Source organism: Procambarus clarkii, chromosome 51 (genome assembly GCF_040958095.1).
Source record: "Procambarus clarkii isolate CNS0578487 chromosome 51, FALCON_Pclarkii_2.0, whole genome shotgun sequence".
NCBI lineage: Eukaryota > Metazoa > Arthropoda > Malacostraca > Decapoda > Cambaridae > Procambarus > Procambarus clarkii.
In genome coordinates, this window is record NC_091200.1 from 7,864,462 (window position 1) to 7,890,562 (window position 26,101).

Here is a 26,101-nt window from a genome sequence, read left to right on the forward strand (position 1 = left end):
TGCTTTGCTGGAGAAGAGAGGCAAGTACTCAGTTGCTTAATTTTGATGGTGAAACTCTATTAACGTACCAAACCTGTGTGTATTATTTGTGAACCCATGAACAAACGTTGACACCTTCAAGAGAAAACTAGATAGTTTTCTTTGAAAAGTACTAGACCATCTGGGCTGTGGTGGATATGTGGGCCTGTGGGCCACTCCAAGCAACAGCCTGTTGGACCAAGCTCTCACAAGTCAAGCCTGGCTTGAGGAGTAGAACAACTCCCAGAACCCCTATCCAGGTATTAGAGTTACGGTAATTTATTTTAATAAATTAGTGTTAAGTTACACATGCTTTGAATTAAATCCTTTCCCAGGATTGCTCTCAATTATCTTATACAACTCCCTTAATAACTCGAGTTATTTCTTGACACATCACAAAGGTGAAAGTGCCCTAGAACCTTGCATCGATTTCAAAATTTGATGTAGAACCCCCGGCATTCTATGCCCTCTAGCAAACTCCGTTAGGGTAGACACATGCCTGACCGTAAGGTTACGACATTAAAGTGGGAGAAATTATATCCTCTGATTATCATCTCTACCACTGGAGGGTTGTTGTTTGTGGTTAGCTCTTTTTGGGAATTCAAAGTGGACTGTTGTAAGTGCCAAGAGCAATTGCAAGGTCTTTAGAGAAAACCTGAAACTCTATGAAGGTGTTTATCAAGTTCTTTTTTGAACACTTACAAGAGGTCAGCCTGTTATGCCCCAGATGTGTAGAGGGTGTTGGAAAAATCTTGGGCATTTGATGTTGATCAAGTTCTCTCTCTTGGCATGCCTATTGCACCTCAACTTTTCAAATGCGGTTATTTTGCACATCCTGCCATGCCTTCTGGTCTCGTGTGATGTTATTTGTATGTGCAGATTTTGAACCAGTCCTAGTATTATTTTCCAACTGTAATTTATTATGTATCTATCCTGCCTGTTCTAAGAAATACAGATTTAAATTTTGTTAAATGGTCCCAATAATTTAGATGTTTATCGAGGGTATTCTAGCAGTAAAAAATATCTTTGCATGCTCTCCAGATCTGAATGAGGCTGTTAGTATGCAACAGTATTCCACTCTAGAAAACACTAGTGTCTTAAAAAGTATCATCACTGGTGCAGCATTTCTTGTTTGAAGGGTTATTGTTATCCAACCTGTCATTTTCCTTGCAGTTTCTAAGCACAAACTAATACAAAAGTACTGTACCGTAATGCAGTTCTTAATTCATTGCAAATTTACAAAATAATAATAAAATAATATACTACTGTACTTGTATTGCCTTCTCATCTTGGGTTAGCTACTAGTGCTTGACGGCTGACTTGTTATACAGTAATAGTTCAAGTAATGCTATGGTCTTCATAGGCCCTATGCAAATTTTTCCTGAATGTTGGATCTAAATTAAGTCACTACGTATAGGTAAGCATATTTTCATTCCAATTCAAAGGAATTATTTCTAGCAAATTTTGTTAATGTAGCAAAACAATTTTACGAATTTCAGCATATTTTAGTTTTATAACAATGTGACCAATTATGAAGACGGTTAAATTTGTAATGTGAAAATAGAGTTGCATTTGACTAAGTACCATATATGCATCTCTTTAGTAGACTGATTTTACTTACCTTATGAAAGGATTGAAAAGATTTAGTTATTACACACCCACTATATTATACAGAATTTATTTAAGCTACATTATATAAAAACTTTAACATTGTTATTAGAGTATCAGCTATTATATATTCTTAATTCTGCTGTACAAGAAATATGTGGCCTTGTTTCATGACTAATTTTACAACAATTCATACCCCCTTTGAATCAGCACAGTCAAACTGTTGTGAAACCATAATTATACTGTACAGTACTATGTTTTGTTAACATTTTACTGCCTGTGTCTGCAAGTTTTGTAAAATTTGAGCAATATGTTCTCTAAAGTTTTAATATACGAGAATTTGTATAACATACAGCATTAAATCATATTCACAGGCAACAGAATATAAATATGAATTAATGAACTGTGCGCCAAATATTAAGTTGATTACAAAACTTCTGAGTGTTTAATAACTTAATACCTGGATATGTAATATTAAATATGAACCCATAAACTGCATTTGTAGACATGATTACTCTTGGTTGAATATAGAGTATGAAATGTTCATAATGCTATAAAGAAACATTAAGAGTAGACTTTTTTTGCAAATTATATTTTGCCAAAAATAAAATATTATAATTTACAAAATATTTTTTGCAAATTATATTTTGTCTTGTTAATCAGAGATACTGAGAGGTATTTGCTTACTAACATGGAAAAATGACTATGAAGATCAAAAGAAGCCAGACATGAGGAATAAAACATTCTACAATTAATATTTTTCTAGTAGTTATTACAGAACTAATTCAATACTGAAATTTTCTGTTGTTCAAATGAATTGTAGTGACTGATAGCTGAATATTCTATACACGTCTAATGATTAATTTTTATGATTTTTAAGGATGCCAAACATATCAAAGAAGAAAACAATAGGAAGAAGTGTGTAAAATCTGCAGCACCACTGAACATAAACACACAAATTAGAGTGCAGTATTGTACGGCAGTGTTAAACAAAATTTGATAGTAGAGATGATAGTGACAATTTATAAGGGCAGTTTTAAAGCCCAGCATGTTTTTGTTAAACCACAATTATGCACATAATTTGTTGGCAAATTTTCAAATGGGCAAAATGATTGTTATACACAAGTGCATATGCAGTAAGGAGTTTATAAAGCTACAATAAACTAATGTTAGGACGCTATAAATCAAATCAAATGAGAGGTTATCATTATAGTTGCCATGCTAATGGAAAATCATGTTTAAATTTGGAAACTATTAAATTTAAAGTCAGTACAGTATTATGGAAAGGTGGTAATTTGGTACTGAGAAATGCTACTGGTGATGAATGTCAAATTGTTAAAAAAAAAGTACATTTTAAAATGTAATTCCTCGTCTAGGTTACGTTTCCTTGTAGGCATTAAGACCTGATGATGTTACATTTGATAACCCTCATAATGAAGATAATGTTTTGCTTGTAAAAGTCTCTAAGTGGTATTTTCTACAGTATTATAAATTTATATAATTAGCATTTTAAGCTTACCAGTATGTATAATTATGGATATATATATACTGCATCTCATCAAATATTTGCCAATGAAATCTTTAGTTAAGAACAGCTCCATGCCAGTTATAAACTTATCAACACAGAACATGATCATAACACTAAAGAACAATTAACCTGTCTAGTATAAAATTGTATAGTATAACAAGTCTTGCTGATCTGGAAAGTGGTGTATCACAATACTTTTCAGTATATACAGTATTATCATTTATTCACTATACATACCCTGTAGTTTACCAAAGCAAAGAATGAATGATTTGCCAGTGTACTTAGTAGTCTGTCAGTCTGTAATTCCTGTAACAGTGGACATTTACTGCTGCACATTGTTCACCATAAAATATTAAGTAAAACATATACCATACAGTAATATCCAGGTGAACTAGCATTTAGAAGTGACTGAAGGTCACTACATGATGGTAGTATTGTTATACTGTACTTCATAGACTTCTGTGTCCTGTATAACAACACTGCTACTCTAGTTTTGTATCTCAAAATAATTAGGCACACATTTGATCAGCACAAATAGGGAATTAAAAGTTCTAGGAAAAACAAATGTTATCTGGTTAATGTATTAGAAAACCACGTCTCAATTGCAATAAGATATAGTATATTCTCAACATGCACAATAATTTACACTTACATTGTAAAAGTTAGACTTGAGGAATGAGAAACAATGTCTTGTTACACATTCCATATTCAAACATGCAAAACAATGCACTATGAACAACTTGGGTTTTGTTGAACCTTAAAACCTTATGTATTATCAACTTCGTGCTTTGAAACCAATCATAAAGATATGAAGTAAAAACGAGGCTTTGCAGTACCAAAACAATTGCCCATCATATGTACCTGTAATTAATTTGCCTTACTGAACATCTGTATCAAGTATTTTCTGTATTGTATGTAGGTAATTTACGATAACTTTGTAGTTAGCAGGTTAGCGCAAGATACAGTGATTGTTTTATGTATGTGCAACTGTTCATGCATTTGTTTGTATGTTATTTTATGTTGGGATTTAGGCCTAGGGCCCAAATATTAAAACTGGTTAGGCTATTCATGGCTGTACTATACTGTATTTATGTGTGAGGGCGGGGGTGGTGTTTGTGTATTGTTCAAGTTCACACTTGTTTACAGGTGCATGGTTGTGTGTGTAGGCAAGTGTGTATGCTTGACTGTATCTATTCCTACACACACACACAAAGTGGCATTTTAGCATTACTGTATATTTCAGTATACAGTATTCATATGAAGATTATCATGCTACTACCTTTGACATACAATATTTATGAAAAAACAGTTTTTCTATGACCAGTATATGATATTTTTTTACAGTTTAAAAATTGCTCTCCCTCCCTCCATCCCCCCCCCCCCCCCAAAAAAAAAATTACTCATTATTCAAGGGTTCCATGCTGTTTACATGATGGAAAATAACAATGACAAGGTTGTTCACCATGAGTTATAACAAATGTTGATCACCACAAGGAACTTAAAAACTAGACCACATTTTATTTTAGTAGGTTTTACCCACAAACTTAGTGGTACCCAGGCATGGGCATATTCATGGGCTGTGTGGGGTATGGTGATGACCACTGATTGGCTCCATATCCAACACCACCACCAGTGGAAGGCTGAGAAGGGTATGGTGAGCTGTGTGCACTACTTTGCTTGTTTAAAATGTCCTCAATTTTCTCTGCCTTGATCCGCCTTAAGTGCGCAGTCTTCCTCTTCGAAAGGAATTTAGACAAAAAGTCATCTACATCATGTTCTTTGTCAAGGAATGACTGGACCAAATTCTGAAAAATATATGCATCTAAATGTAGTATAAATATATACAGGTAATAAAACTGTAAATGGGTTGGGATGGTAAAGGAATAAAAAGGTAACATGTTAGTCTCGGAAGTGAAACAAAAATTAAAATAGCAAAGCCTCTTCACATTCCTAACATATGCATGCACAACACCCCCCCATCATCACTTCTGTTTCACATTATTCTGCTCAATTAGCCATGTAAAGACTGATTAAAAGTACTGATTGGCTGCAATAATTGTGGTGCCCTACCAGTGTTTTCTTGTTCAAGTCTGTCTTCCCAGCATGTTCCACCCTGTCTTTCAGCTCTTCTGCAGCCATTACAGATTCTTCCGGCCACAAAAAACTCAGTACAAAGGTGGGAATGCAGAGCCCAGTACCCTGAGCACCTGAAAAAAACCCACCCCTCAGAAATAGAAGGGGATAAAAGTATGGAAGAGAAAATGAAGCCCAGGCAAAACTAGGGGCATCATCAGTGACATCCAGAGAAGGCAACTCTGGCTACATACAGCAGAGGTGAACAAGTGATGAAGGCACAAGCAACAGGTTGGCATAAAAACAAAAATCCAATGAAAGAACAAAGATAGAGAGTTCAAGGGATGGCCAATGCATAGCAGAAAAGTTGGTACCCATAGAGCATGGAAGAACGAGGACTGCATCATAGTGCACAAGATCCATGAATGGCTGGGGTAGCTGCCCGAGACCATTCAGTCAGCAGGGCTGCCATCTAGTGCCAAAAGAGGAGCCAACTAGTGGACAGACTTAGACAATGAGTGTGTACATTATTTGACCGTGTCACAAATTGTGTGCATTTTCCTTTGGTAATCTTGTATCCCCCACTGCCCTATTCCTTAACTGAGGGGGGAGCCAGATATTGGGCCTAGTCTCTAATAGGTACTCGTGATTCATTAGCACCTGGTGTTATACCTGCGTTTGGTGGACTCCAGATGGGTAGGTTGGGGAGATATTGAGGGAAACCCTTTCAGAGAAGAAAGCATCTGCCCTTACCCATTCTCATTCCTGTGTTTACTACCATCGCCATTCCAAAAATGGATGACATCCATATTTGAATGGATGGATGATGACATACTCATACAAGGTATGAGCATGATGGAAGTGGGATGAGTATAAGGGGAAGAGGGATGAATATGAGGAGAAGAGTTGAATATGAAGGGTTGTACCAGTGGCCGAGGTAGCCACTCCTGATTTAAAAAGAGCCTGGTGGAGTGCCTAAGGCTCTCTAATATTCAGGTGGGTAGCTCAGGAAGTCGCTGAAGGAAGCCCCTCTTCCCCCTCAGATATGACTACCCGTAAATGTTTTTCAAAACTTATTGTGGTGCAGGCTTTCTGTAGATTCATACATTTACTTAGCAAATTTCCAGAAGATAAAGTTTGCAAGTATCTTTTACTTTCTTGATACAGCTAGAACAATCATATGTGCACATTTCCATGGTATTTTTTTTATTATTATTTATATATGAAGAATGACAACATGTTTATAAATGCTCATACATTCAGCAACACATGCATAAGCTATAGAGCATTCATTTCTGAACATTGACACAAAATACATAATTATAACCTCAAAAATAACATGGCACTATAGCAGTCCAGCTATAGTTTTATAAGTGCTGAGTAAGTTGGAAGCTGCTAAAGCACTGAAAGGCACTTACCTCAGTTTCTTCTTCAATCTCATGTGCAGCAGTCTGTAACAAGGCCTGGAGCGTATCAGCAGAGTACTGCCCACTTGTGGAATCTGCAACAAAGCAATACAAAATTACATCTTACTTTGCTCTAAATAGCTAGGGCACATGTTGATGGCATGCATACTGATAAATGACCTGCAATTTAAAACTGCTGAAATGGGCTAGAATATCACATAGAAAAATAGAGCATTGAGTATTATGAAATGCCCATTCTGGATGCCACCTTGTTCGCTTTTCTGACTTGTGGCACTAATTACCCTCAGGAAAATAAAGAGGATGTACCAGTGGCCGAGGTAGGGGATGGAGGGGATGTTCCTGCAACGTTGGATTTGATATTCACCAGGAAAAAAGAAGATATATTTGGCATTCGGTACCTTTCCCCCTTGGGTAAAATGACCATGTCGTTTTGAGAATAAAGTACACAGTGCGATATAATCTGGAAGAGAATGAGGAAGTTGAAGCAGTTAAAAAACCTGATTTTTAAAAAGATATTATGGGGGAACCTAGAAAGTATTTTAAGGAATTTGATAGGAAATACTTGCTATTAGGCAAAGAAGTAAATGAGATGTATGTCAAGTTTTGTGAAATATACTGTATGATAAAAGGCAAAATGACTCATAAGAAAACAGATGCAGAACTAGGAAACAGGATTGGTTCAACAGAAATTGTGAGAGGGTCAGACACCAAAAAGATACAAAAATGGAATCAGTATAGAAAGAGGCCAAACCCTCAACCATAACAATTTGTTTAATATTGGCTGATTTTCACCTTGTAACTTATAAATAATGGCAAATTCCCTGTATGTATACCTTAAGTACTTTGTTAGCTTGAAGATATTATGCCTGTTAATGGTTTTGCAAAAGTATATAAATAATTAGCATTTTTTCAAATAACATATGTTGTCATTTAAATAAATAAATACAAATTCAGTTTGTAGGTCAGTTTGAGTCAATGTCGAGTTAAAAATTACATTATTTAACTAATGACATGTGTTTCATTGTTTTTGTTAAACAATATAAGCATTTAATCTAAGTATTTGGGTTATAAGTGAGGCCTATAGAGCTCCTAACATAGGTGTTCCAATATGGCGGCCACATATGGTCGAACTTTAGCCGTTCCTCACACTCTAGTCATTATAGCTCCGTGTCAGTACATCTTGCTGGATTCCCTCATCTCCGCTCCTAACTTCCATACCCCGTTTAAAATTACATTCACACAACTTCAAATTTTCTACACATAATTTTACAAGTATCATGCAGCGAAGCAGTAAGTAGCATACAAATAAATGATGATACAAATTGGAGAAGGTGTATAGGGAGAAGAGCTGGGGGGGGGGGGCGAGAGTAAACAAGAGCAGCAGCAGCAGCCGCCGCCACGCTCCCACTCTCACTCCCACAACTCTCCCACAGCTTCCCACTCTCACCATGTCCCACGACGACAACCACGAAATGGAAGACGAGGTCGAGACCAAGAGCAAGGAAAAGAAGGTGGCCAAACACGACAGCGGAGCAGCTGACCTCGAGCGAGTCACCAATTATGCCGAAGAGAAGGAAATCAAATCCGATGCCAATTTCATGTCGGTGATTAATGATGTGAAAAGGCAAGATGAAGCAAACAAGGTATGTTCTGCTACCGAGGCGTTGGTTGTGGCCCCCAGTCACCTGTCAACCCTTTTATCCGCGTTTTGCCCGTACTGAGTGGTCGAGGCTAGGTGAGGCCAGTCATGGCGAGGCAAGTCTAGGCAACGTGAACCATGTGAGGCTAAGCAAGACAAGGTTAGGCTAAGCATGACAAGACAAGTCAAGTCAAGGCAAGGTAAGGCTAAGCAAGACAAGTCAAGGTTAGGCAAGACATCAAGGTAAGGCTAAGCAAGACGTCAAGGTTAGGCTAAGCAAGACAATTCAAGATAAGGCTAAGCAAGACAAAGGTTAGGCTAGCAAGGTGAGTAATTACAAGACAAAGTTAAGCAAGGCGAACAATGACGACAAGGTTTAGGCTAAGCAAGGCGAGTAATGGCAAGACAAAGTTAGGATAAGCATGTCGAGTAATGACAATTTTAAACTAAGCAAGGCGAATAATGGCAAGGCAAGGTTAGTAATGGCAAGAAAAGGTTTGGATCAAGCATCGTGAGTGAAGGCAAGTTTAATCATAGTGAGAGACAAGGTTAGGTTAGGCAAGGTTAAGTTTAATTATTCAAGACTATGCAAGGAACAAATTGGAAAAGATGTTGCTTATCTGAAGCACAGTTCAGTATAAAATTGTTACAAAGAAATTAAAATGCTTTAGCATTCCGATGATGCCAAGATGTGTCATTAATGTCGTTATTAATACTGTACTGTACTTTAGACGGCACTAAAATGCATTATCCAGTTGCAAAACAAAAAACTAAATTTTTTTGTCACTTCCTGAAAAACAGAATTTGTTATGGAACTTGAGGTGGCCTAGTAAAGGGTATGGTATTTATACCAGCACTGTTTATAGTACAATATAGTTCACAAACTCGACATAGTTTGAAGTGCCTTTAGTACTTGGAACACTTACTTTGGCAGCTCATCCTTCTGTTTAAATAGTCTTTATAGTTACGATAAGGACCATCATACATGGGGGCCTGGTGGATAGCGCGGGTTCGATTCCCGCAGCAAGCAGAAACAAATGGGCAAAGTTTCTTTCACCCTGAATGCCCCTGTTACCTAGCAGTAAATAGGTACCTGGGAGTTAGTCATCTGTCATGGGCTGCTTCCTGGGGTGTGTATGTGTGGTGTGGAAAAAAAAAAATAGTAAACAGTTGATTGACAGTTGAGAGGCGGGCCAAAAGAGCAAAGCTCAACCCCCACAAATACAACTAGGTGAATACATATATTGATGTAAAAGGCAATTAGAAATCGGTACTACTGAATTTGGACAAACTATTAAAGTTTTTGTACTGATGTTGCAAAGAATGCTTAACCTAACCATCCTAAGGCCTAATATAGTACATGTACTGTACAGTATATGCTATACTAGACCTAGAAATGTAATTTTGGTTTTTAGCTTGTACCAAATTCTAGAATATAATTGTTCATTACATTTATATGTATGATGGTCCATATAGTTACAAAATGTACTATCTAAACAAGAGGATGGGTTGAACTTAGCTACTCGAAGAGCTCACCCAAGAGGGAAGTAAAAATACATTGCTGTATCATGCTCATTTGTTTAATACAGTACTGCTGTATTACAGCAAAAGTTTGATGCTATGAACATAATACAAAATACATTTCTGCATCTTGTATTTTAATGATTCCAGGCAAAAACAAAAATGTCAGCTGTATGTGGTTAATGTGTCAACATAATTTATTTGAACCATTTGACTGAGTTAAGCAACAGCAGTTTATTATAAAATAAATGCCCCTGGAATATGTTAGACACGAAGTCAATGTATGTAGAAAACCATTTACAAATCATTAATGTTCAATCAAGTGTTATGAATTTCAGGACAGGCCTGAACCCAGTAAATACTAACAGTTGGTGGCAAAATAAAATGTCACTGCAAGCTTTTGCACTAAAAACTGTCAAATGTTTTCTTACACTAGTATTTCAAGCCTATACTTTATTAATTAAGGTACAGTACTATGTAATTTTGAATACTGTATTGCAACATGTACCTATATACAATAAATATTGTAAATCTACTAAAATAGGTTTTAAGCTTGGAAGGTGTTTTTCTTTGAAACATATACATACAAATCTTTTAAAAAGACTTTATCATTTTTCTGTACTATAATGATTAATAGTAAGTATAAAAAAAAGAGCAGTGTAATTTATATTTTCTTTCCTTGTCCTCTTACTCGATCATATTGTTACCCCCTTTAAAACTAATATTTTTTTTTTGGTTCCTAATTATAAAAAAAATTCCATATACTTAATCACATGCATATTTTTATTCCATAGTAGCTGCATTATGGTGCTTCGTATTTCATAGTTTTCTAATTTTGTTTCATTACAGTTAGCAAAGGAGCAAGAGCTAGCCAAGGTTTCCATTAAAAAGGAAGATGTTGAGTTGATTATGAGGGAACTTGAAATTCCCAAAGTGAAGGCTGAAAGAGCACTCAGAGAGCATCAAGGCAATCTTATTGAAACACTAGTCACACTTACCAACTAAATATGCAGTACTGTACTTAATTCACCGTCATTATTAAAAAATGGATTAACTACTGTAACTTGTTTTATTCTCCAAAGAAATGTCTAAAGCATTCAGAAACATTACCATCATATTAACTACATTAAATTTATATTTCCCAATAATATAGAATATTGTAATAAAATGCATTTTAATGTTTTTTTAATTTGTCACGTATGCTTCATAATATTTATTTTACCAAATATAATATGTATACAGTATTTTAAAGTTGAAGTTGAGACACTGGGACTAAAACACAAATTGTATAACTAAGAAGTGTACACTGGGACCTCGTTCAAAGGAAATACTATATATCTGATGTATATCATTGAGTGTGGAATTAGTTCATCCACTAGAGTAAAAAGCAGATTTTTTTTAAGTTTTGAACTGCCTGTACAAGTATGTAGATCATTTCAATCCTCAACCAGTTTCCCCTCCAATTTTGCTACTTGGTTAATCATTCCCAGAGGACACCTCGTAAAAAGTTCAACACCAGGTATGGTGCTAAATAGTCTTCCTGACTTCGTACATTTTTTTTAATTACTTACCGGGTCTAATATAGATGGTAGGTCCTCTTGTTGGCTCTGTAAAATTGCTGGACACTATATCACACAGTTGATGAAACATGAGCGAGGATCATTCATTGTATCTAGTTTTTGTCTAGAAATGTCTAGTCTTAATTTTGCATTTAAAATTCCCGAGTATAGTATTCGAACCATAATGATTGCTTGCCTTGCCATTGTAGTTGCCCTTTTGAATACTTTCTGGCCGGCTTTGTTGCATTTGTCATAGTCAATGCATGGCCGTCTATTACATAGGGGGTTATTTACAACCCCCTCTTCCCTTGTTATTATCTTCATTTTCTCCACTGTTGGCATACCTAATATGTAGTCCTGTTGGTTGTTTATCTCCAAAATATCTATATCAATATATTGTAGAGCTATTTGTGGTATAAAAATAATACAATAATATTTAAAAATCAACTTGGATAACCATATTACACCTTGAATCAACAAACGATGATGACTGCATTTTAAGGGTTAAAACTATCTGCTATAAACGATGCCTGGAATTACTTGCCCATGCATCAGCATAAACCAAGAAATTTTCTTCAGGTATAAATGTAATTTTTTATTAACATCTGGGGTATCAGAGCACTCAATGCAATGTCATACAAGAATATTCTTAAGCTATTGAACTTTCTCTCTGCATCAGCATAGAAATTTAACTTATATGATTTCTCAATAAATCCAACTGGGTCTCTTCCCTAGCCAGAGACTGGTAACATCCAAAACACTGTTTATACATTGGGCTCTCACTGACATTTTTGCTTGGCATCTAACTACAGTACTTCACATACCATGCTCTGCATATACTGATTCGATTAACTTGACAATTTTGAAAGTTTTGTTATTGAAGGGTTAAAAGTGGGAGAGTCTGGCTTGTGAGCATCAGCCTTGTTGGTTCCTCTAGCACTGGCTAGAGGAACAACCATGTGGCAACGTAGAAATGAGCATTTAAATTATATCGACACTTATTTTGTTCATTCAATTTAGGAAGACTCGTGCACACAAAAATATTGTATCTAGACTATACGTAATATACTTACCAATTTCTCCTTTCAATGCATTAACCTCTTCAGACAACTTAGCAGCTTCTTCATATTTTGAGATTAGGTTCTGCTTTGCCTGAAAAAAAAAGGGGGAGGGGGGTGTTTGTAGTACAGTACAATGGAACCTCGGTGTATAATTGCACCCGAATACAAATTTTCCGGGGTACGGTGAAAATTGTTAGAAAATATGCCCTGGTGTACGAGTTCACTAAAGGGTATGAACCGCTCGTTCATACTTGTTCGAGTCAGTGAGATAAATTTTCGCCTGTATCCCGCCTAGCGATAACTGCACTTAAAATTCTGTGAACAATTTCATAGTTTTTATGTTTTTTGTTGCTTAACATAAAATCTTATTATATATCATGCCATGGGTTCCAAGAAAGTCAGTGATACAGTTCAACCTAAGAAAATAGTTGTGAGGATGACGATAGAGGAAAAAGTGATAATTCATAGTGAGGCAATGTGATGTCTCACTACAGACAAGTGTTAAAATGTAGGGAAAAAACAAGTGTCTATAGACAGATTCTTAATACAATAAGCAAGCAGTGAGCTACAACCAGGTCCTAGTGGTATGCCTGCAAAACTTCCCGAGACTAATGTCCCTGCGGAATACTTTGCAGGAACATGACTGACGTCTCACCTCAAAATATATAATACTACAGAATAAAAACTTAAAATGCAAATGCTCTGAAATCTTCCACTATAGGGTTGAAAAGCTTGAAATTGTTACTGTACAGAACAACACACTATAAAGCATTTTAAAATAGATTGACTATTACTCATTTAAATGATAAATTATTACCTGTGACAATTTAGGCTCGAGAGATAAATTAAATTCTGCCAAGGATTTGTTAGCTGCCAGTAACATTTCTTGTTCACTTGCTAAGTTCTTCATCTGGGGAAGAAGAAAATATATAGTTACTATAAGTGTGGTTATCTTCATTATTGTACTGTCTCATACATAAAATTACTTGCTACGTAGTAACATTCCCAGGCATAACAGTTAGACATTATAAGAATACAGTACAGTATATTCAAATAGTGTACATTTCTGTCAGTGAATTGGTTTTAGTGGGTGGATTAGAGTTGGTGGGTGTGTGTAAGCATGAATAGATGGGAGAGTGGAAGAGGTTATGAAGGCGAGTGGATGCGAGTGAACAACATTTGTGGTATCTCATCTTCCCAGTACAGTACTCTGTCGTATAATGCTTTGAAACAACTCTCAGTTTTAGTATCCACCATCTTCTCGCTGAACTTGTTTCAACCGTCTACTGCTCTGTTTGCAAAATTGAACTTTCTAATGTCTTTTGGCAGCTTTGTTTCCTTAGTTAGAATCTATGACCTCTTGTTCTTGAAGTTCCAGGTATCAAGAATTCTTCTTTGTCAATTCCTGTTACTACATATTTTGCATGTAGTGATCATATCACCTCTTTCTTCTTTCTTCTAGCTTTCATATACAATACTGTATTTAATACCTCTAGCATCTCCTCATAGCTCTGTTTTTTAGTATATACTGAATAATTAGAGGCATATTTATAAAGTTGTAAAGGAGCAACTTCCCCTCTCCCCTGACAGATCTGTTATGCATCTTGGCAGCATTCTTGCCAAGTTCAGTTGTTACATTCTCTGTTAACAATTGCCGTATATGACCTCTATAGCATCCTATAGCTTAGGGCCTCACCTTGACTAAATATGGCTCTGGTGAGAGTGGAGGTGTGTAGACTGAGAAGCAAGTCCTTGGGTCTTTTTTTCCGAGTGAACAAGAAAGCATACAGTGAATGCATGTACAGCATATACAAATAATGAGCACAATTTAAATCATTGGTCACTAAATGAAAATCATACGTCAAAAACATATTGCATAAAAGCGTGTTATATATATGGGTCAACTGTATAACATTGTAAACAGAAATACTGTACTGAATAGTATTTCTGTTATTACTATTATTACTAGTTGCTGTTGTGGATGATTTTGTCATGAAATGGTGCTCGTTTCTCTGCAATGTTTTATAGTGTGACTAAAATAATGAATAGAGGAGTGCTTTGGGCTTGGTTTCCCAATACTGGGGAACAGGAACTTATCAGACTTATCGAGGTCCCACTAGCCAACATGTCTGCCCATGTGATCACTAAACGGTTACTATGCAGACCAAATGGTATTTAACTGATGTGAGTTGCACATCATCCATTTTACCAAATATGATCTTTCCCAACACATCCCTAAATTTTCTTGGCTGATACCTCCCCACACTATGAAAGTGGGGAATGGGTTAATGATGATGATCATCATTATAAAATACAAAATAAAGTAGACTGGTCTGTAAATGTATATAAAATAGAACATGCCTGTGGTAAGTCCTTCATAAGTTCTGAAAGTTTATCATCATTGTTCACAAGATCACGAAGTTCCTCTGTAGGAAGGTGTTTGATGAGCCCGAGAGCAGCTCCATAGTCTGGTTCAGCCGACATCATTCCTGGAAAACATCAACTAAAATTAAATGAACTACAAATAGAATTTAAAGGGAGGTGTAATGTTAATGACAGGTTTGGACAATAAACACAATATGGTAACAAGATACAGTATATATTTGAAGTAAATTATTACAGTGGTGGTGGTCATATACTACTACAGCATCAGGAAAAGATGAGCCATAAAGTGCAGCTGTTGAGTGTTATGGCAGCAGAGATGGTGATAGCTTGTTGTATAATGTGACAGTGTCGTGACAAGTCATCAGGTGCAGCTATTGAGGCAGAGACTAAGTTGGTGGGACCAAGGCTCTTAACCCCTGCACTGTGCATCTGTTTTTGGCAAAAACTTCATAGTGCAATTGTTAAAGACATATTTTTGTTGTTTTATAAATGTTCAGGTAAAGTTAGTGTTAAAATGTTTCCAAACTCCACCATTTTCATTTCAGATCACAAAGAGTGATGAAAACATTAAAAAACATTAAAATACAGCCTAATTAAAACAAAACAAAATTATCAGAGCATCTTAAGATACACTGTGCATTTGAGTGGTTAAGAAGTAATGTTGCTTCTGGCTGCCATGTTAAAAAGACTGCCTGGATGCTGTGGTTCGAAGGCCTTATATTCCTGTCCACATGACTTGGTTTAGACCACGGCTACTCGTTGATTAACTGATGGGATATGCTCGCTTCAAGGAAATGTGCAGTTGTTTATAACACACAGAATTCTTGGGAATGTGCAGACATTGTTCTGGGGGGACCGGGCTTCCCCCAGAAAAGTCCACTCATGGATGTCAACCAACAAACTCACACTAAACAGAAAAAACCTACTACATTTTACTTGGAAGTAAAATCATTACACCAAATTCACCTACAGATAAACAATGTTAACATTAAAAATGATGGTAAAAGTCCCTTGGCTTATACACAGACAAGAGACTAAACTTCAGCACCCACATACAACACAGTCAAAAAGTCTCTCCAAAACTGTTGATATACAGTACAGTAGTACCCCCTAAAATCACATTATGTTCCCCACTCTGCTTTCCTTTTACTATGCTACTCACTAATCTATCCCTATCTTACATTCGGTATCTGTGCATGGGGTTCAACCACTGCAAATTACCTCAAGCTCATCATCACTCGACAAAAATCTGCAATCAGAACTATAACAAACTGTTGTCAGACAACTCACAGCCCCTCTGTTTAAATCCCTAAACATGCAAAACACACACTCCATACATTCTCTTGTGTTGTTTACATATTCAAAACCTTCCTAAAATGTTAATCCTGATCCGAAACTCTTCCTTGACAGATGTAATAGAACCCATGAGCACCACACCAATAATTTTTTTTTTAATTCATTGTGTCAGGGGGACAGGAAGCCAGAGTGTATTCATACATGGTAGAATTATATCAAAGGCCCCCCCCGAGGCTGAATTACTGACCCCACCCAGGATGCAGCCCCATAACAAGCTTAATAACTCCCAAGTACCTACTCACTGTTAGGTGAATAGAGGCATTAAGTGAAAGGAAATGTGCCCATGATTCGATCCCAGAATTCTCGATTGTGTGTCGAGAACGAACCTGACTGTACTACGGGGACCCTTAAACTATAAAGATAAATACTGTACTGGTATCTCTGATATTCCTAGAATTAGGCTAAATCTGGGCAAACACTCCATGCAAATAAAAGGACCCAGTGTATGGAACTCACTCCATAATGAATTACAAAGTTGTCCAACCTATACTTTATTCAAAAGTAAAACAAAAAGTACCTAATTTCATCCTTATTGTTTCCTACCTTGTGCTACCTCACTCACCCAATTTAATACTGCACTTAAGACATTCAACTTCATCAATATGAACTATTATATCAACTTATAATGTAGTTATTATATTTAACTTAAATTCTGTTGCCTTTATTCTTTAACTTAAGGACCTGCCTGAAACAGTGTGTTAGTGGCTTTGCATGAATGTTACACTTAAACCCCCAATGTATGCTCTGTACTTTCTTAATCTATAATATAATAATCATTTTTATTCAAATGAATGGGTACAAAGAACATAAGAGTAGTGGACAATTATAGAGACAGGAGTTACACATACCTGTACTAATGAAGCCACCATTACGCAAAACGTTTCGGGCAAGATCAATTCAGGCTAATGTATCATCTTGTATATAAATAAACTAAAATAAAATAAAAAATCTGGTTGGAAAAAACTCAAGAAAAAAATAGGACCTCTTGACAAGATGCTGACTTCCTGTCCCAGTCATGACCACTAAATAGATGTTGGCCCTCATATAAAATTCAGGTAAATACTACAGATATAGAATATAGATAAGAGATACAAGTCACATTATATGCTAGATAGTTTGCCAGCTTATCAACCCACCTTAACCTAGGCTAACCTATCTTAATCTAAAGATATATACGGTTTGCACAAAGCTTTGTGTTAAGGACCGTGTGCTATATGACTGTCCCCCACACCTGGTGGTACAGAATGTGTGTGTGTGGGAGGACAGGTTGTGTACAGGACACAACAGGCGAGGCTTGTGGTCATTACACTGTGTGTGTAACGTCATGTAGTGGCCAGTCCGACAGAAAAGGGTGAATAACATTGACCAGGACACTGTAGGAAGCCCTCGGCCACTGCCCTGAGTGTTTCCTTCCTTAAGTGACTGCCACCAACCTGACGTCGAGGGCCCGAGTGTTGACACTGTGTGATACTCAATTGTCACCCCGTTGGACGCAGCCGTGTTTACTCATGCTAATATATAATATACACCATACCACCTCCCCCTCACGATTTTATTTACTTTATAAATTATTTATTTATTTATTTATTAAATTCACTTATTTATTTAATCATATACAAGAAGGTACATTGGGTTGTGAGAGCACATAACATTGTTCTTACATTCTTGCAAAGCCACCAATACGCGCAGCGTTTCGGACAGGTCCTTATTATTTTTATTAAATATAAGAATAATAATAATAATAATGCTTATTTGGGGAAAAGTAAATACATACAAAAAGACCTACAAGTAGAATGTTGTATTTCTAGATAAAGTTAGTATATGTTAAGGTATATTAAATATATCCCCCCCTCCCCCCCGATTCTCGATTGAGAGCCGCAGCCCGTCCTCCAAACAAAGACCCAAAAGTGATTCCATGCACCTGCCAACCCCCTGTTTATGAATGAAAAGCGGTTTACACACGACTCACAACTGCTGACGTTCGAACATATCCGGAACAAGTGTTTCACTGACGAATTTTGTTCGAATCACAACGCTATAAATGCTTCACCCACGTACTACAAATACAAATAATTGCCAACAGAACCTAAACACCTAACCTATGCCTATATATGCACAATATGCTAATATATTATAATATTAATTTATACTTGAGAAAATTCCCGTTTTGAATGAACAGCATATTAAAATTTATGAATGCGTCTGTGGGGTCGACCACTGGATGTAATGGACTTTAGTCGAGGACAGGTTGTTCTCTGACGACTTTTGTTCGAACCACAACGCTGTAAACAACCCGTCCTCACTCCAGTCCATTCAGCCCGTCCTCCAAACAAAGATCCAAAAGTGATTCCATGCACCCGCCAAACCCCCTGTTTATGAATGAAAAGCCGTTTACACATGACTCACAACTGCTGACGTTCGAACATATCCGGAACAAGTGCTTCACTGACGAATTTTGTTCGAACCACAACGCTATAAATGCTTCACCCACGTACTACAAATACAAATAATCGCCAACAGAACCTAAACACCTAACCTAACCTATCCTATGCCTATATATGCACAATATGTTAGTATATTTTAATATTAATTTATACTTGAGAAAATTCCCGTTTTGAATGAACAGCATGTTAAAATTTATGAATGCGTCTGTGGGGTTGACCGCTGTATGTAATGGACTTGAGTCGAGGACGGGTTGGTCCATTACATCCAGCGGTCGACCCCACAGACGTAGTCATAAATTTTTACACGCTGTTCACTCAAAACGGGAATTTTCTCGAATATAAATTAATATTATAGTATCTTAGCATATTGTGCATATATAGGCATAGGTTAGGTTAGGTGTTTAAATTCTGTTGGCAATTATTTGTATTTGTAGTACGTGAGTGAAGCATTTATAGCGTTGTGGTTCGAACAAAATTCGTCAGTGAAGCACTTGTTCCGGAAGTGTTGAAACGAAATCAGTTACGAGTATGTAAATCGTTTGTCATTGATAAATCTGGGGTTTGATGGGTGCATGGAATCACTTTTGAGTCTGTGGATGACGGGCTGGGGATCCCTGGATTTGAAGGTTCTTGTAATCCATCGTATCATTTTTCTTCCTGATTCAATAATTGCTTTGTTATGCTCCCTAAACATCAGATGTCATCAGGTCGTCAGACATCATTCCAAATACTTTGCATACTGCTTTCCTAATATAGGCACATTTGATTGTGTTTTGAGCCCTGTACTTTGTTTAAGGTCTTCAATTTTATCATACCTGAGTGCCTGAAATGTATCACTGTTAAACATCACGTTATTCTCTGCTCCCCAGTCAAAAACTTTATTAATATACTGTATGTGTTTAGCTTTTCAATAGCTTCAGCAGAGGTAATTTTGATGCTGATTTTTGTGTCATCTGCAAAGGATGATACGAAGCTGTGACTTGTATTTTTGTCTATAGCTGATATGATAAAAATGAAAGCAGTGGTGCAAGGACTGTACCCTGCGACAGAGCTTTTAACTGCACTTAGACTATTTTATTTGGTTGACTGTTACTCTTTGTTCTCGGTTCGACAGAAAATTGAATATCCACCGTCCTACTTCACCTGTTATTCCCATTGACTTCATTTTGTGTGCTATTACTCCATGGTCACATTTATCAAATGTCTTTGGGAAGTCTGTGAATACCACATCTGCATTTTGTTTTTCTTCTATTGCCTCATTATTTTGTCATAGTGGTCAAGTAGCTGTGAGAGGCATGATCTTCCCGCTCTAAATCCATGTTGGCCTGGATTATGAAGGTCATTGGTTTCCATGAAACTAGTGACCTGACTCCTGCTCACTCTCTCAAACACTTTCATTATGTGGGACATAAGTGCAACTGGTCTATAATTCTTAGCCAATGCTCTGCTCCCTCCATTGTGTAGAGGAGCTATGTCTGCTGATTAAAGCAAATCTGTTATCTCCCATGTGTACAAGCTCTTCTGCCACATTACACAGTGCCTGTGATACTGGCAACTTGTATTTCTTTATAAATATTGAATTCCATGAATTTGGACCCGGGGCCAAGTACATGGGTTTATCAATTTCTTTCAAAATCTTCCATGCTTATGCTGATATCATTTATATTTTCAGGGGATTGGATAACATGCATAAAGAAAGAATATGCTTCGGAAGTCAGTTGTTCTATTCCTTGTGTGGGATTTTTATTACTTGGAACAATTTCCCATTGAATGTTTGTAAGTACCCTATTTATTTTGTCCCAGTCTATCCTTTTATTATTAAAATTGAATTTACTGAATAACCCCTCTTGCTTTATAATTGTTTTAGGTTTATTATGAGTATTGATGTTAGTTTGCATTTCAATGAGCTTGTGATCTAAGTGCATCATGAAGTAATGAGCAATAGTAATAGTACAGTAGTAGTTACTGAAAAGAAGCAGGAGTAAAAAAATAGGAGTTTGGGTTGCAAAGGCAACAACCTCACAGATTAGATAATCCTGTGGGAACAGAACAACTCTTGAATCAAATCAATAGGCACCATAAGAGAGGGTTCTATTGCAAACCAACAACTTGTTGCTTGGTTGCAATTTTGTAGGTAAAAGTATCAGTAAGGGCTTTCAACATAATAAGCATTTGGCAGCTTGTCTCCACTGACCAAGGCAGTACCAAATGGGCCATCTGTTCATTCAAGAGAGCAAATGTTACAAAACAATAAAATATTATAACAAAATGTCTGTTCTCAAGGTGAAAGTAATATTCTTGAATCACACTCCACCCTGTGAATTATTTTGTGCCCAGAAGTTTAGCATTAACACCAGAATGTTACATGCACAAAACTCCTTTTTAAAATACTTCTTTGGAGGACACCTAAAACCACTATTGCAAGTTCCCTATGAGGGTGAAGCGAAAAAATATAAATGATAAATTGTATTTTTGGAAGAATTTGATATATCATTGGTTAAATCTAAGAATAATGTTTACTTGCAAACAGGAAGAGTTGGTTTAGACTAGGTCTTTGATGTATCTTTGTACATACACCCACAATTACCTGTCACTACCATGAACATCTCTCTTTTCTTCGAGTTTAAAGTACTACTATAGTTGAATGGGAACAGAATTTATGATTATCAATAAAATACAGCACTACATAAGGTTAGAAATACAAGGTCATCAAACAAATCACATATTTATTGACAAGTTTCCGAGAGAAAAAGAATATGTGAAAGATGTACAAAAATATATATTGCTAGATTCACATCATTCACATTATTGACTAACAACAGTATGGGTTAAAAAATGTTCCTCATCTGTTGGAGAAATATATCCATTTCATTATCAATGACAAAGAAATGCCTAACTAAAATATGGCTATTCAAAAACTATTTTCAAATAGTATGTATAAAATCATGCCTGCTCAATGCAGAATCAAATTTCATAATCATTGCAAAAATACCCTTTTGAGCTGAAGAATGTCATATAAAACTCTTCAAGCATAATAAAGCAGTTATGACAAGAGATGATTGTGGATTGTTTATTTCACAGTATATTGCACTATGGCTCCACTATCCCCCCCTCCTCATGTTAACATGACATGGCATATCTGCTTTGTTTTGTGGTATCACATCTAAAGAACCATGTAATATAACACACACTTTCAACACAAATGGTACCCCGAACAAAGCTCTTCATTTTCCATTGTCGTTTCTTTTGATAAATATGTACCAACACAACCAATATGACCTACAACCAGCAATTTCTACTATCAAATAAGTAAACATATAATGATCAATTAATAACTTTGGCTATAATGCCCCAAAAGGAATTACATAATATATGACTGAGTATTGCTTGAGAACATTAAGTGGTAGTAAATAATCAGAAAATAAATAGGAAACCAATTATAGTAAGTACTACCAGCAGGTAAAGTGTCACATATATTTTGATTACCAACTACAATATATTACAACAAATCTAATTTTTGAGAAGTATAAGTAGTGCATGCATAGCATGAAACAATATAACGTAGGCTTACTGTTCATTTGTAATCAATATTAACTCAAGAGAAAACATTGCACCATTTTATATGTTATACCAAAATACACAATTCATCTAGGTATATATCTAAAAATTAACAAACTTATACATCAGAATTCAGCAGATAACCAATTTATAGATATTTTCATTTTTATTTCACTGTAATGTTGTGACCCACAGTATGTTCAGTCGTGCATTACAACTCCTACATAATATTGGAATCTTGAATGTCTAGGAATAATATACAAACCATAAATGCCATAAGAAGACAGTGTGTGAACTTTGTGCATGTACATGTATGCTAGGGGATATACACTAGTATATACATCATACCTAATAACCAGAACTGCACTACTTTGCCAAGTAAATAAGGCCCTATTTTGCCTAACAGCTAGAGCAATTTTTAAAAATTCATATGTTTCTCTCTAAATTAGCTCACCCATAATAATATTAACATTATATCAACAAATAATTAACAACCTGAATTAGTCTAGTCTTTACATAGATCTAGTTTTACATGTTAGGAAGTATTGACAAATAATAGGCATACAATATATAGGTTAGGTCAGGTTTCCAAGTTTTGACTCGAAAGAAAATCCTAATGCAAGGCAGGGCTATTTCATTTGAATTTCCCACCTGCTTTATTTTGAAAATACTGTAAGGGACAGTTTGTGAGCTACCCTGCTTGTAAGAATAGCAGGGGAAAACTAGGCCTGCTAGGTACTTTATTATTATATTAATGAAGTGAAGGTTTTTTTGTTGCCAACTCTCTCCGTTATAGATTCAAAATATCAAATGCCAGAATGGAGCACAAATTATAATACAATGTTACTTTCAGTAATACATTTAGATTATAAAAACTTAAAACAATATGGGGACACTACATATGAAGCACACAATATTAGGTTACCCCAGCCTTACAAAACAGAGAGTACTCCTCACACACTTCCATACATGTGCAATGCCAAGTTATGGAATGTGGAATAGGAGAAAATAGACCATACATAGCCTACAAATTGTGAAAAATCCTTAAACAAAATTACGATAAAGAAAAATCTAGGGGGGTTCTAGATAAAAAAAAAAAAAAAAATCACCACCTAAGGACCACAAAGAACATAGTGCAAGGAGCCTATGCTACACTTTCCAATGTCAGAACATGGACAGTCAAATACCAAAGAAATGGTCCACAACCTCTGAGTCCAAAGATGGTATATGCAGCAGTTCTATGGTTATCTTGAGATAATTTCGGGGCTTAGCATCCCTGCGGCCCGGTCTTCAACCAGGCCTCCTTTTTGTTATACACCCCCAGGAAGCAGCCCATAGCAGGTGTCTAACTCCCAGGTACCTATTTACTGCTAGGTGTACAAGGGCATCAGGGTGAAAGAAACTCTGCCCATTTGTTTCCGCCTCCACCGGGGATCAAACCCGGAACCTCAGGACTATGAATCCGAAGCGCTGTCCACTCAGCTGACAGGCCCCCCGGTGCTGGTGCCCATATCTTAAGAAGCACATCAACAAACTCAAAAAAGGTGCAAAGACATGCAACTAAATGGCAACCGGAATTGAAGGACAGGAGCCATATGCATTTAGGCACATAAATATGCCAAAACTAGAAGATTGAAGAAAAAGAGGCGATATGATCACTACGTACAAAATAGTAACAGGAATTGACAAAATTGATAGGGAAGAATTTCGGAGACCTGGAAATTCAAGAACAAGAGGTCGTAAATTTGAAGTAACGAACAATAATATAAATATAAAACTTTTAAAAATATAAAACCGTTTTATAAATATAACAATTATAAATATAAAACTTTTATTTTCTAAAAATTTGTCTTGTTAGGCAACTCTGCCTATTAAGTACCAACACATGTATATGTGTAGTAATAAGTGTACATGTGTGTGTGTGTGCGTGTGTATATAAATATGAAACTATGTATGTATAAACAGTATAAGTACAATATCTGGGTGTTGTTCATATACTGTAACTAATAGCCAAAGTTTGCTAACAAGCCAAAATTCCTTAAATATAAAAAGTTAAACAAATTGTCAGTTTTGATAGATATTTTAAAATTAATTTACTGTATGTGATATAGATTACATTTACTTTGAAGCAAAACTAACTTAGTAACCTGCCTAAGCAATGGAAAATTATGCCTAAATAAATTAGTAATTATTATCAATCTGTTCATTTCATTAAAATCAGAATTTTAAAAGACAATTAAAAAATACAAGGGTTGACAGTGCAGTTCTGGCTATTTGAAAATCAAACTGATAATATTTGAGTGAATTAGTGTCTATTTTAACACATCCTCAGTAGTAGTTGTAATGATAAACGGGAGAAAAAGACAGTACTGTATTTGTATTTGATATATCACGTTATTATGATTTCTGTGTATACAGCACAGTACTTTATATATAGAATGATGATGAAAATGACAGGTTAAGTGTAGAAGCATACACTGTAAGGAATAAAACTAAGTGTAGGATATAAGCTGGAATAAGGTCATGTCACCTTTCATGGATGATGCACCTTACTGGAATACTTGTCCAGTAATGCTCTTCATTTTTTTTTAGTAAACAAATTGAAAATGTAATCAGAATGTACATGATACTGTGATGTACATATATCATAGCAGATTCAATAATATACACAATTTTCATTCCTTGTAAATATACAGTACAATATTGGTTTGTCTTATTTCTTCCAAGGGTGTGTTACAACAAAAAATTATTTCATGTTTCACTTTCCTTCATGGTATACATATATATATATATATTTATTTTAGACATTGTACACAGATACCACTACAGTATACTGTATTTATTTTGTCTTAAAATATAATGAAAAGTAAAGATACCAATAATATACAAGTAGGGCTGCTGGAAGTCATACCTCAGGCACTTCTCTATATATCTGTAACTACTAACTGGGAGCAGCATTGGACTGGTCAGTGGAGCACTGAGGTAGCAGGTACATATTTGCGGGTCAAGTCCGCCTCAGGTTACTGAGGTAGTTAGCTGGCCAAATGTACATTCCACTGGCTGATAAATTAATTTTGGTGACCATTCAAATAAGTAGCATAATTCTAATTGTAACTCGAGTACAATTAGGACCAATAAAAACAACACCAAATCTTTTTTCAACAATTTGAGCCAGAAACTATTACACTCAAAAGTCATACTGTCATGGAATTTATTTATATGCAAGATTAATCTTAATTATCTACATCATCTATCCTTTCTGGGGAAAGCCCCTAGTGACTCCCTGAAGCTTACTATCATTGATAATGTGCCAGCTACTAGATCACATCAGCCACAGAATTCTATATGGACTACTGGGGCCAAGAGCCAGAACCTGGTCCTCTCATACATGCATAGGGAGTAGTGGCATTTATATATTTATTATGTCATCACAGGAAAGGCACCCAGAAAGTCAGCAAAACAAAACAACCACAGCTGGCTTTAGAAAAGACCAAAGCTTTAAGAACCGACAGAAGAACTCCCTGAAGAATGTAAATAAATGATCAAAAGGTTTTAAAACTAGTTCTCGAGGGAGTTCTTCTGGTGGTTCTTGAGGTTTTGGTCTTTTCTAAAACCAGCTATGGTCTGTTTAGTTTTACCGACTTTCTGGGTATGGTATGCTCCATGCACCTCTGTGAGCGGACCAGGTTCTGGCTCTGTCTCCAGTACGCCCTACAGAACTTCATGGCTGATGTGACCTAGTAGTTGGTACACTATCAGTGATAGTAGATTCAGGGAGCCTCCGGGGCTCACCAGAAATTGGCTTTTCATTTCATTCGACACACTGGGTTTTTTAATGGTGTATTAAGTTATACTCAACACACTGAAAATTCACAGATATAATGTTTATCTTACAAATTACAACTAATTTTACAGTGCCATAAA

The 26,101-nt window shown here is 36.0% G+C and overlaps 2 protein-coding genes across 3 annotated transcripts; one reads left to right on the forward strand and one right to left on the reverse strand.

Moving 5' to 3' along the window:
* Positions 1-1,680: 1,680 nt before the first annotated feature.
* Positions 1,681-17,692, reverse strand: LOC138351885 (vacuolar protein sorting-associated protein 37B-like). 2 transcript variants are annotated; one of them, XM_069303915.1, is made up of 6 exons: positions 17,609-17,692; positions 14,796-14,923; positions 13,252-13,344; positions 12,447-12,525; positions 6,646-6,728; positions 1,681-4,959 (listed from the first exon to the last, which is right to left on the reverse strand). In XM_069303915.1, exons 2-6 carry the CDS (start codon positions 14,919-14,921, stop codon positions 4,699-4,701), a joined length of 642 nt encoding a protein of 213 aa, XP_069160016.1. In that variant the 5' UTR covers positions 14,922-14,923; positions 17,609-17,692; the 3' UTR covers positions 1,681-4,698. The 2 variants fall into 2 exon arrangements, with proteins under 2 accessions (XP_069160016.1, XP_069160015.1); XM_069303914.1 differs by lacking the exon at positions 17,609-17,692 and adding an exon at positions 17,407-17,556.
* LOC138351886 (huntingtin-interacting protein K-like) lies at positions 8,074-10,872 on the forward strand. Its single transcript, XM_069303916.1, has 2 exons — positions 8,074-8,297; positions 10,664-10,872. Exons 1-2 carry the CDS (start codon positions 8,103-8,105, stop codon positions 10,817-10,819), a joined length of 351 nt encoding a protein of 116 aa, XP_069160017.1. The 5' UTR covers positions 8,074-8,102; the 3' UTR covers positions 10,820-10,872.
* Positions 17,693-26,101: the final 8,409 nt, after the last annotated feature.

Excerpts from the sequence above, each read along its gene's own strand:
- LOC138351886 (XM_069303916.1), top strand. The coding sequence starts at position 8,103 with ATGTCCCACGACGACAACCACGAAATGGAAGACGAGGTCGAGACCAAG. Across the intron at positions 8,298-10,663 it reads GGCAAGATGAAGCAAACAAG|TTAGCAAAGGAGCAAGAGCT; the intron begins GTATGTTCTGCT and ends GTTTCATTACAG.
- LOC138351885 (XM_069303914.1), bottom strand. The coding sequence starts at position 17,479 with ATGACCACAAGCCTCGCCTGTTGTGTCCTGTACACAACCTGTCCTCCC. Across the intron at positions 12,526-13,251 it reads TCGAGCCTAAATTGTCACAG|GCAAAGCAGAACCTAATCTC; the intron begins GTAATAATTTAT and ends TTTTTTTTTCAG. Across the intron at positions 4,960-6,645 it reads AGATTGAAGAAGAAACTGAG|AATTTGGTCCAGTCATTCCT; the intron begins GTAAGTGCCTTT and ends TATATTTTTCAG.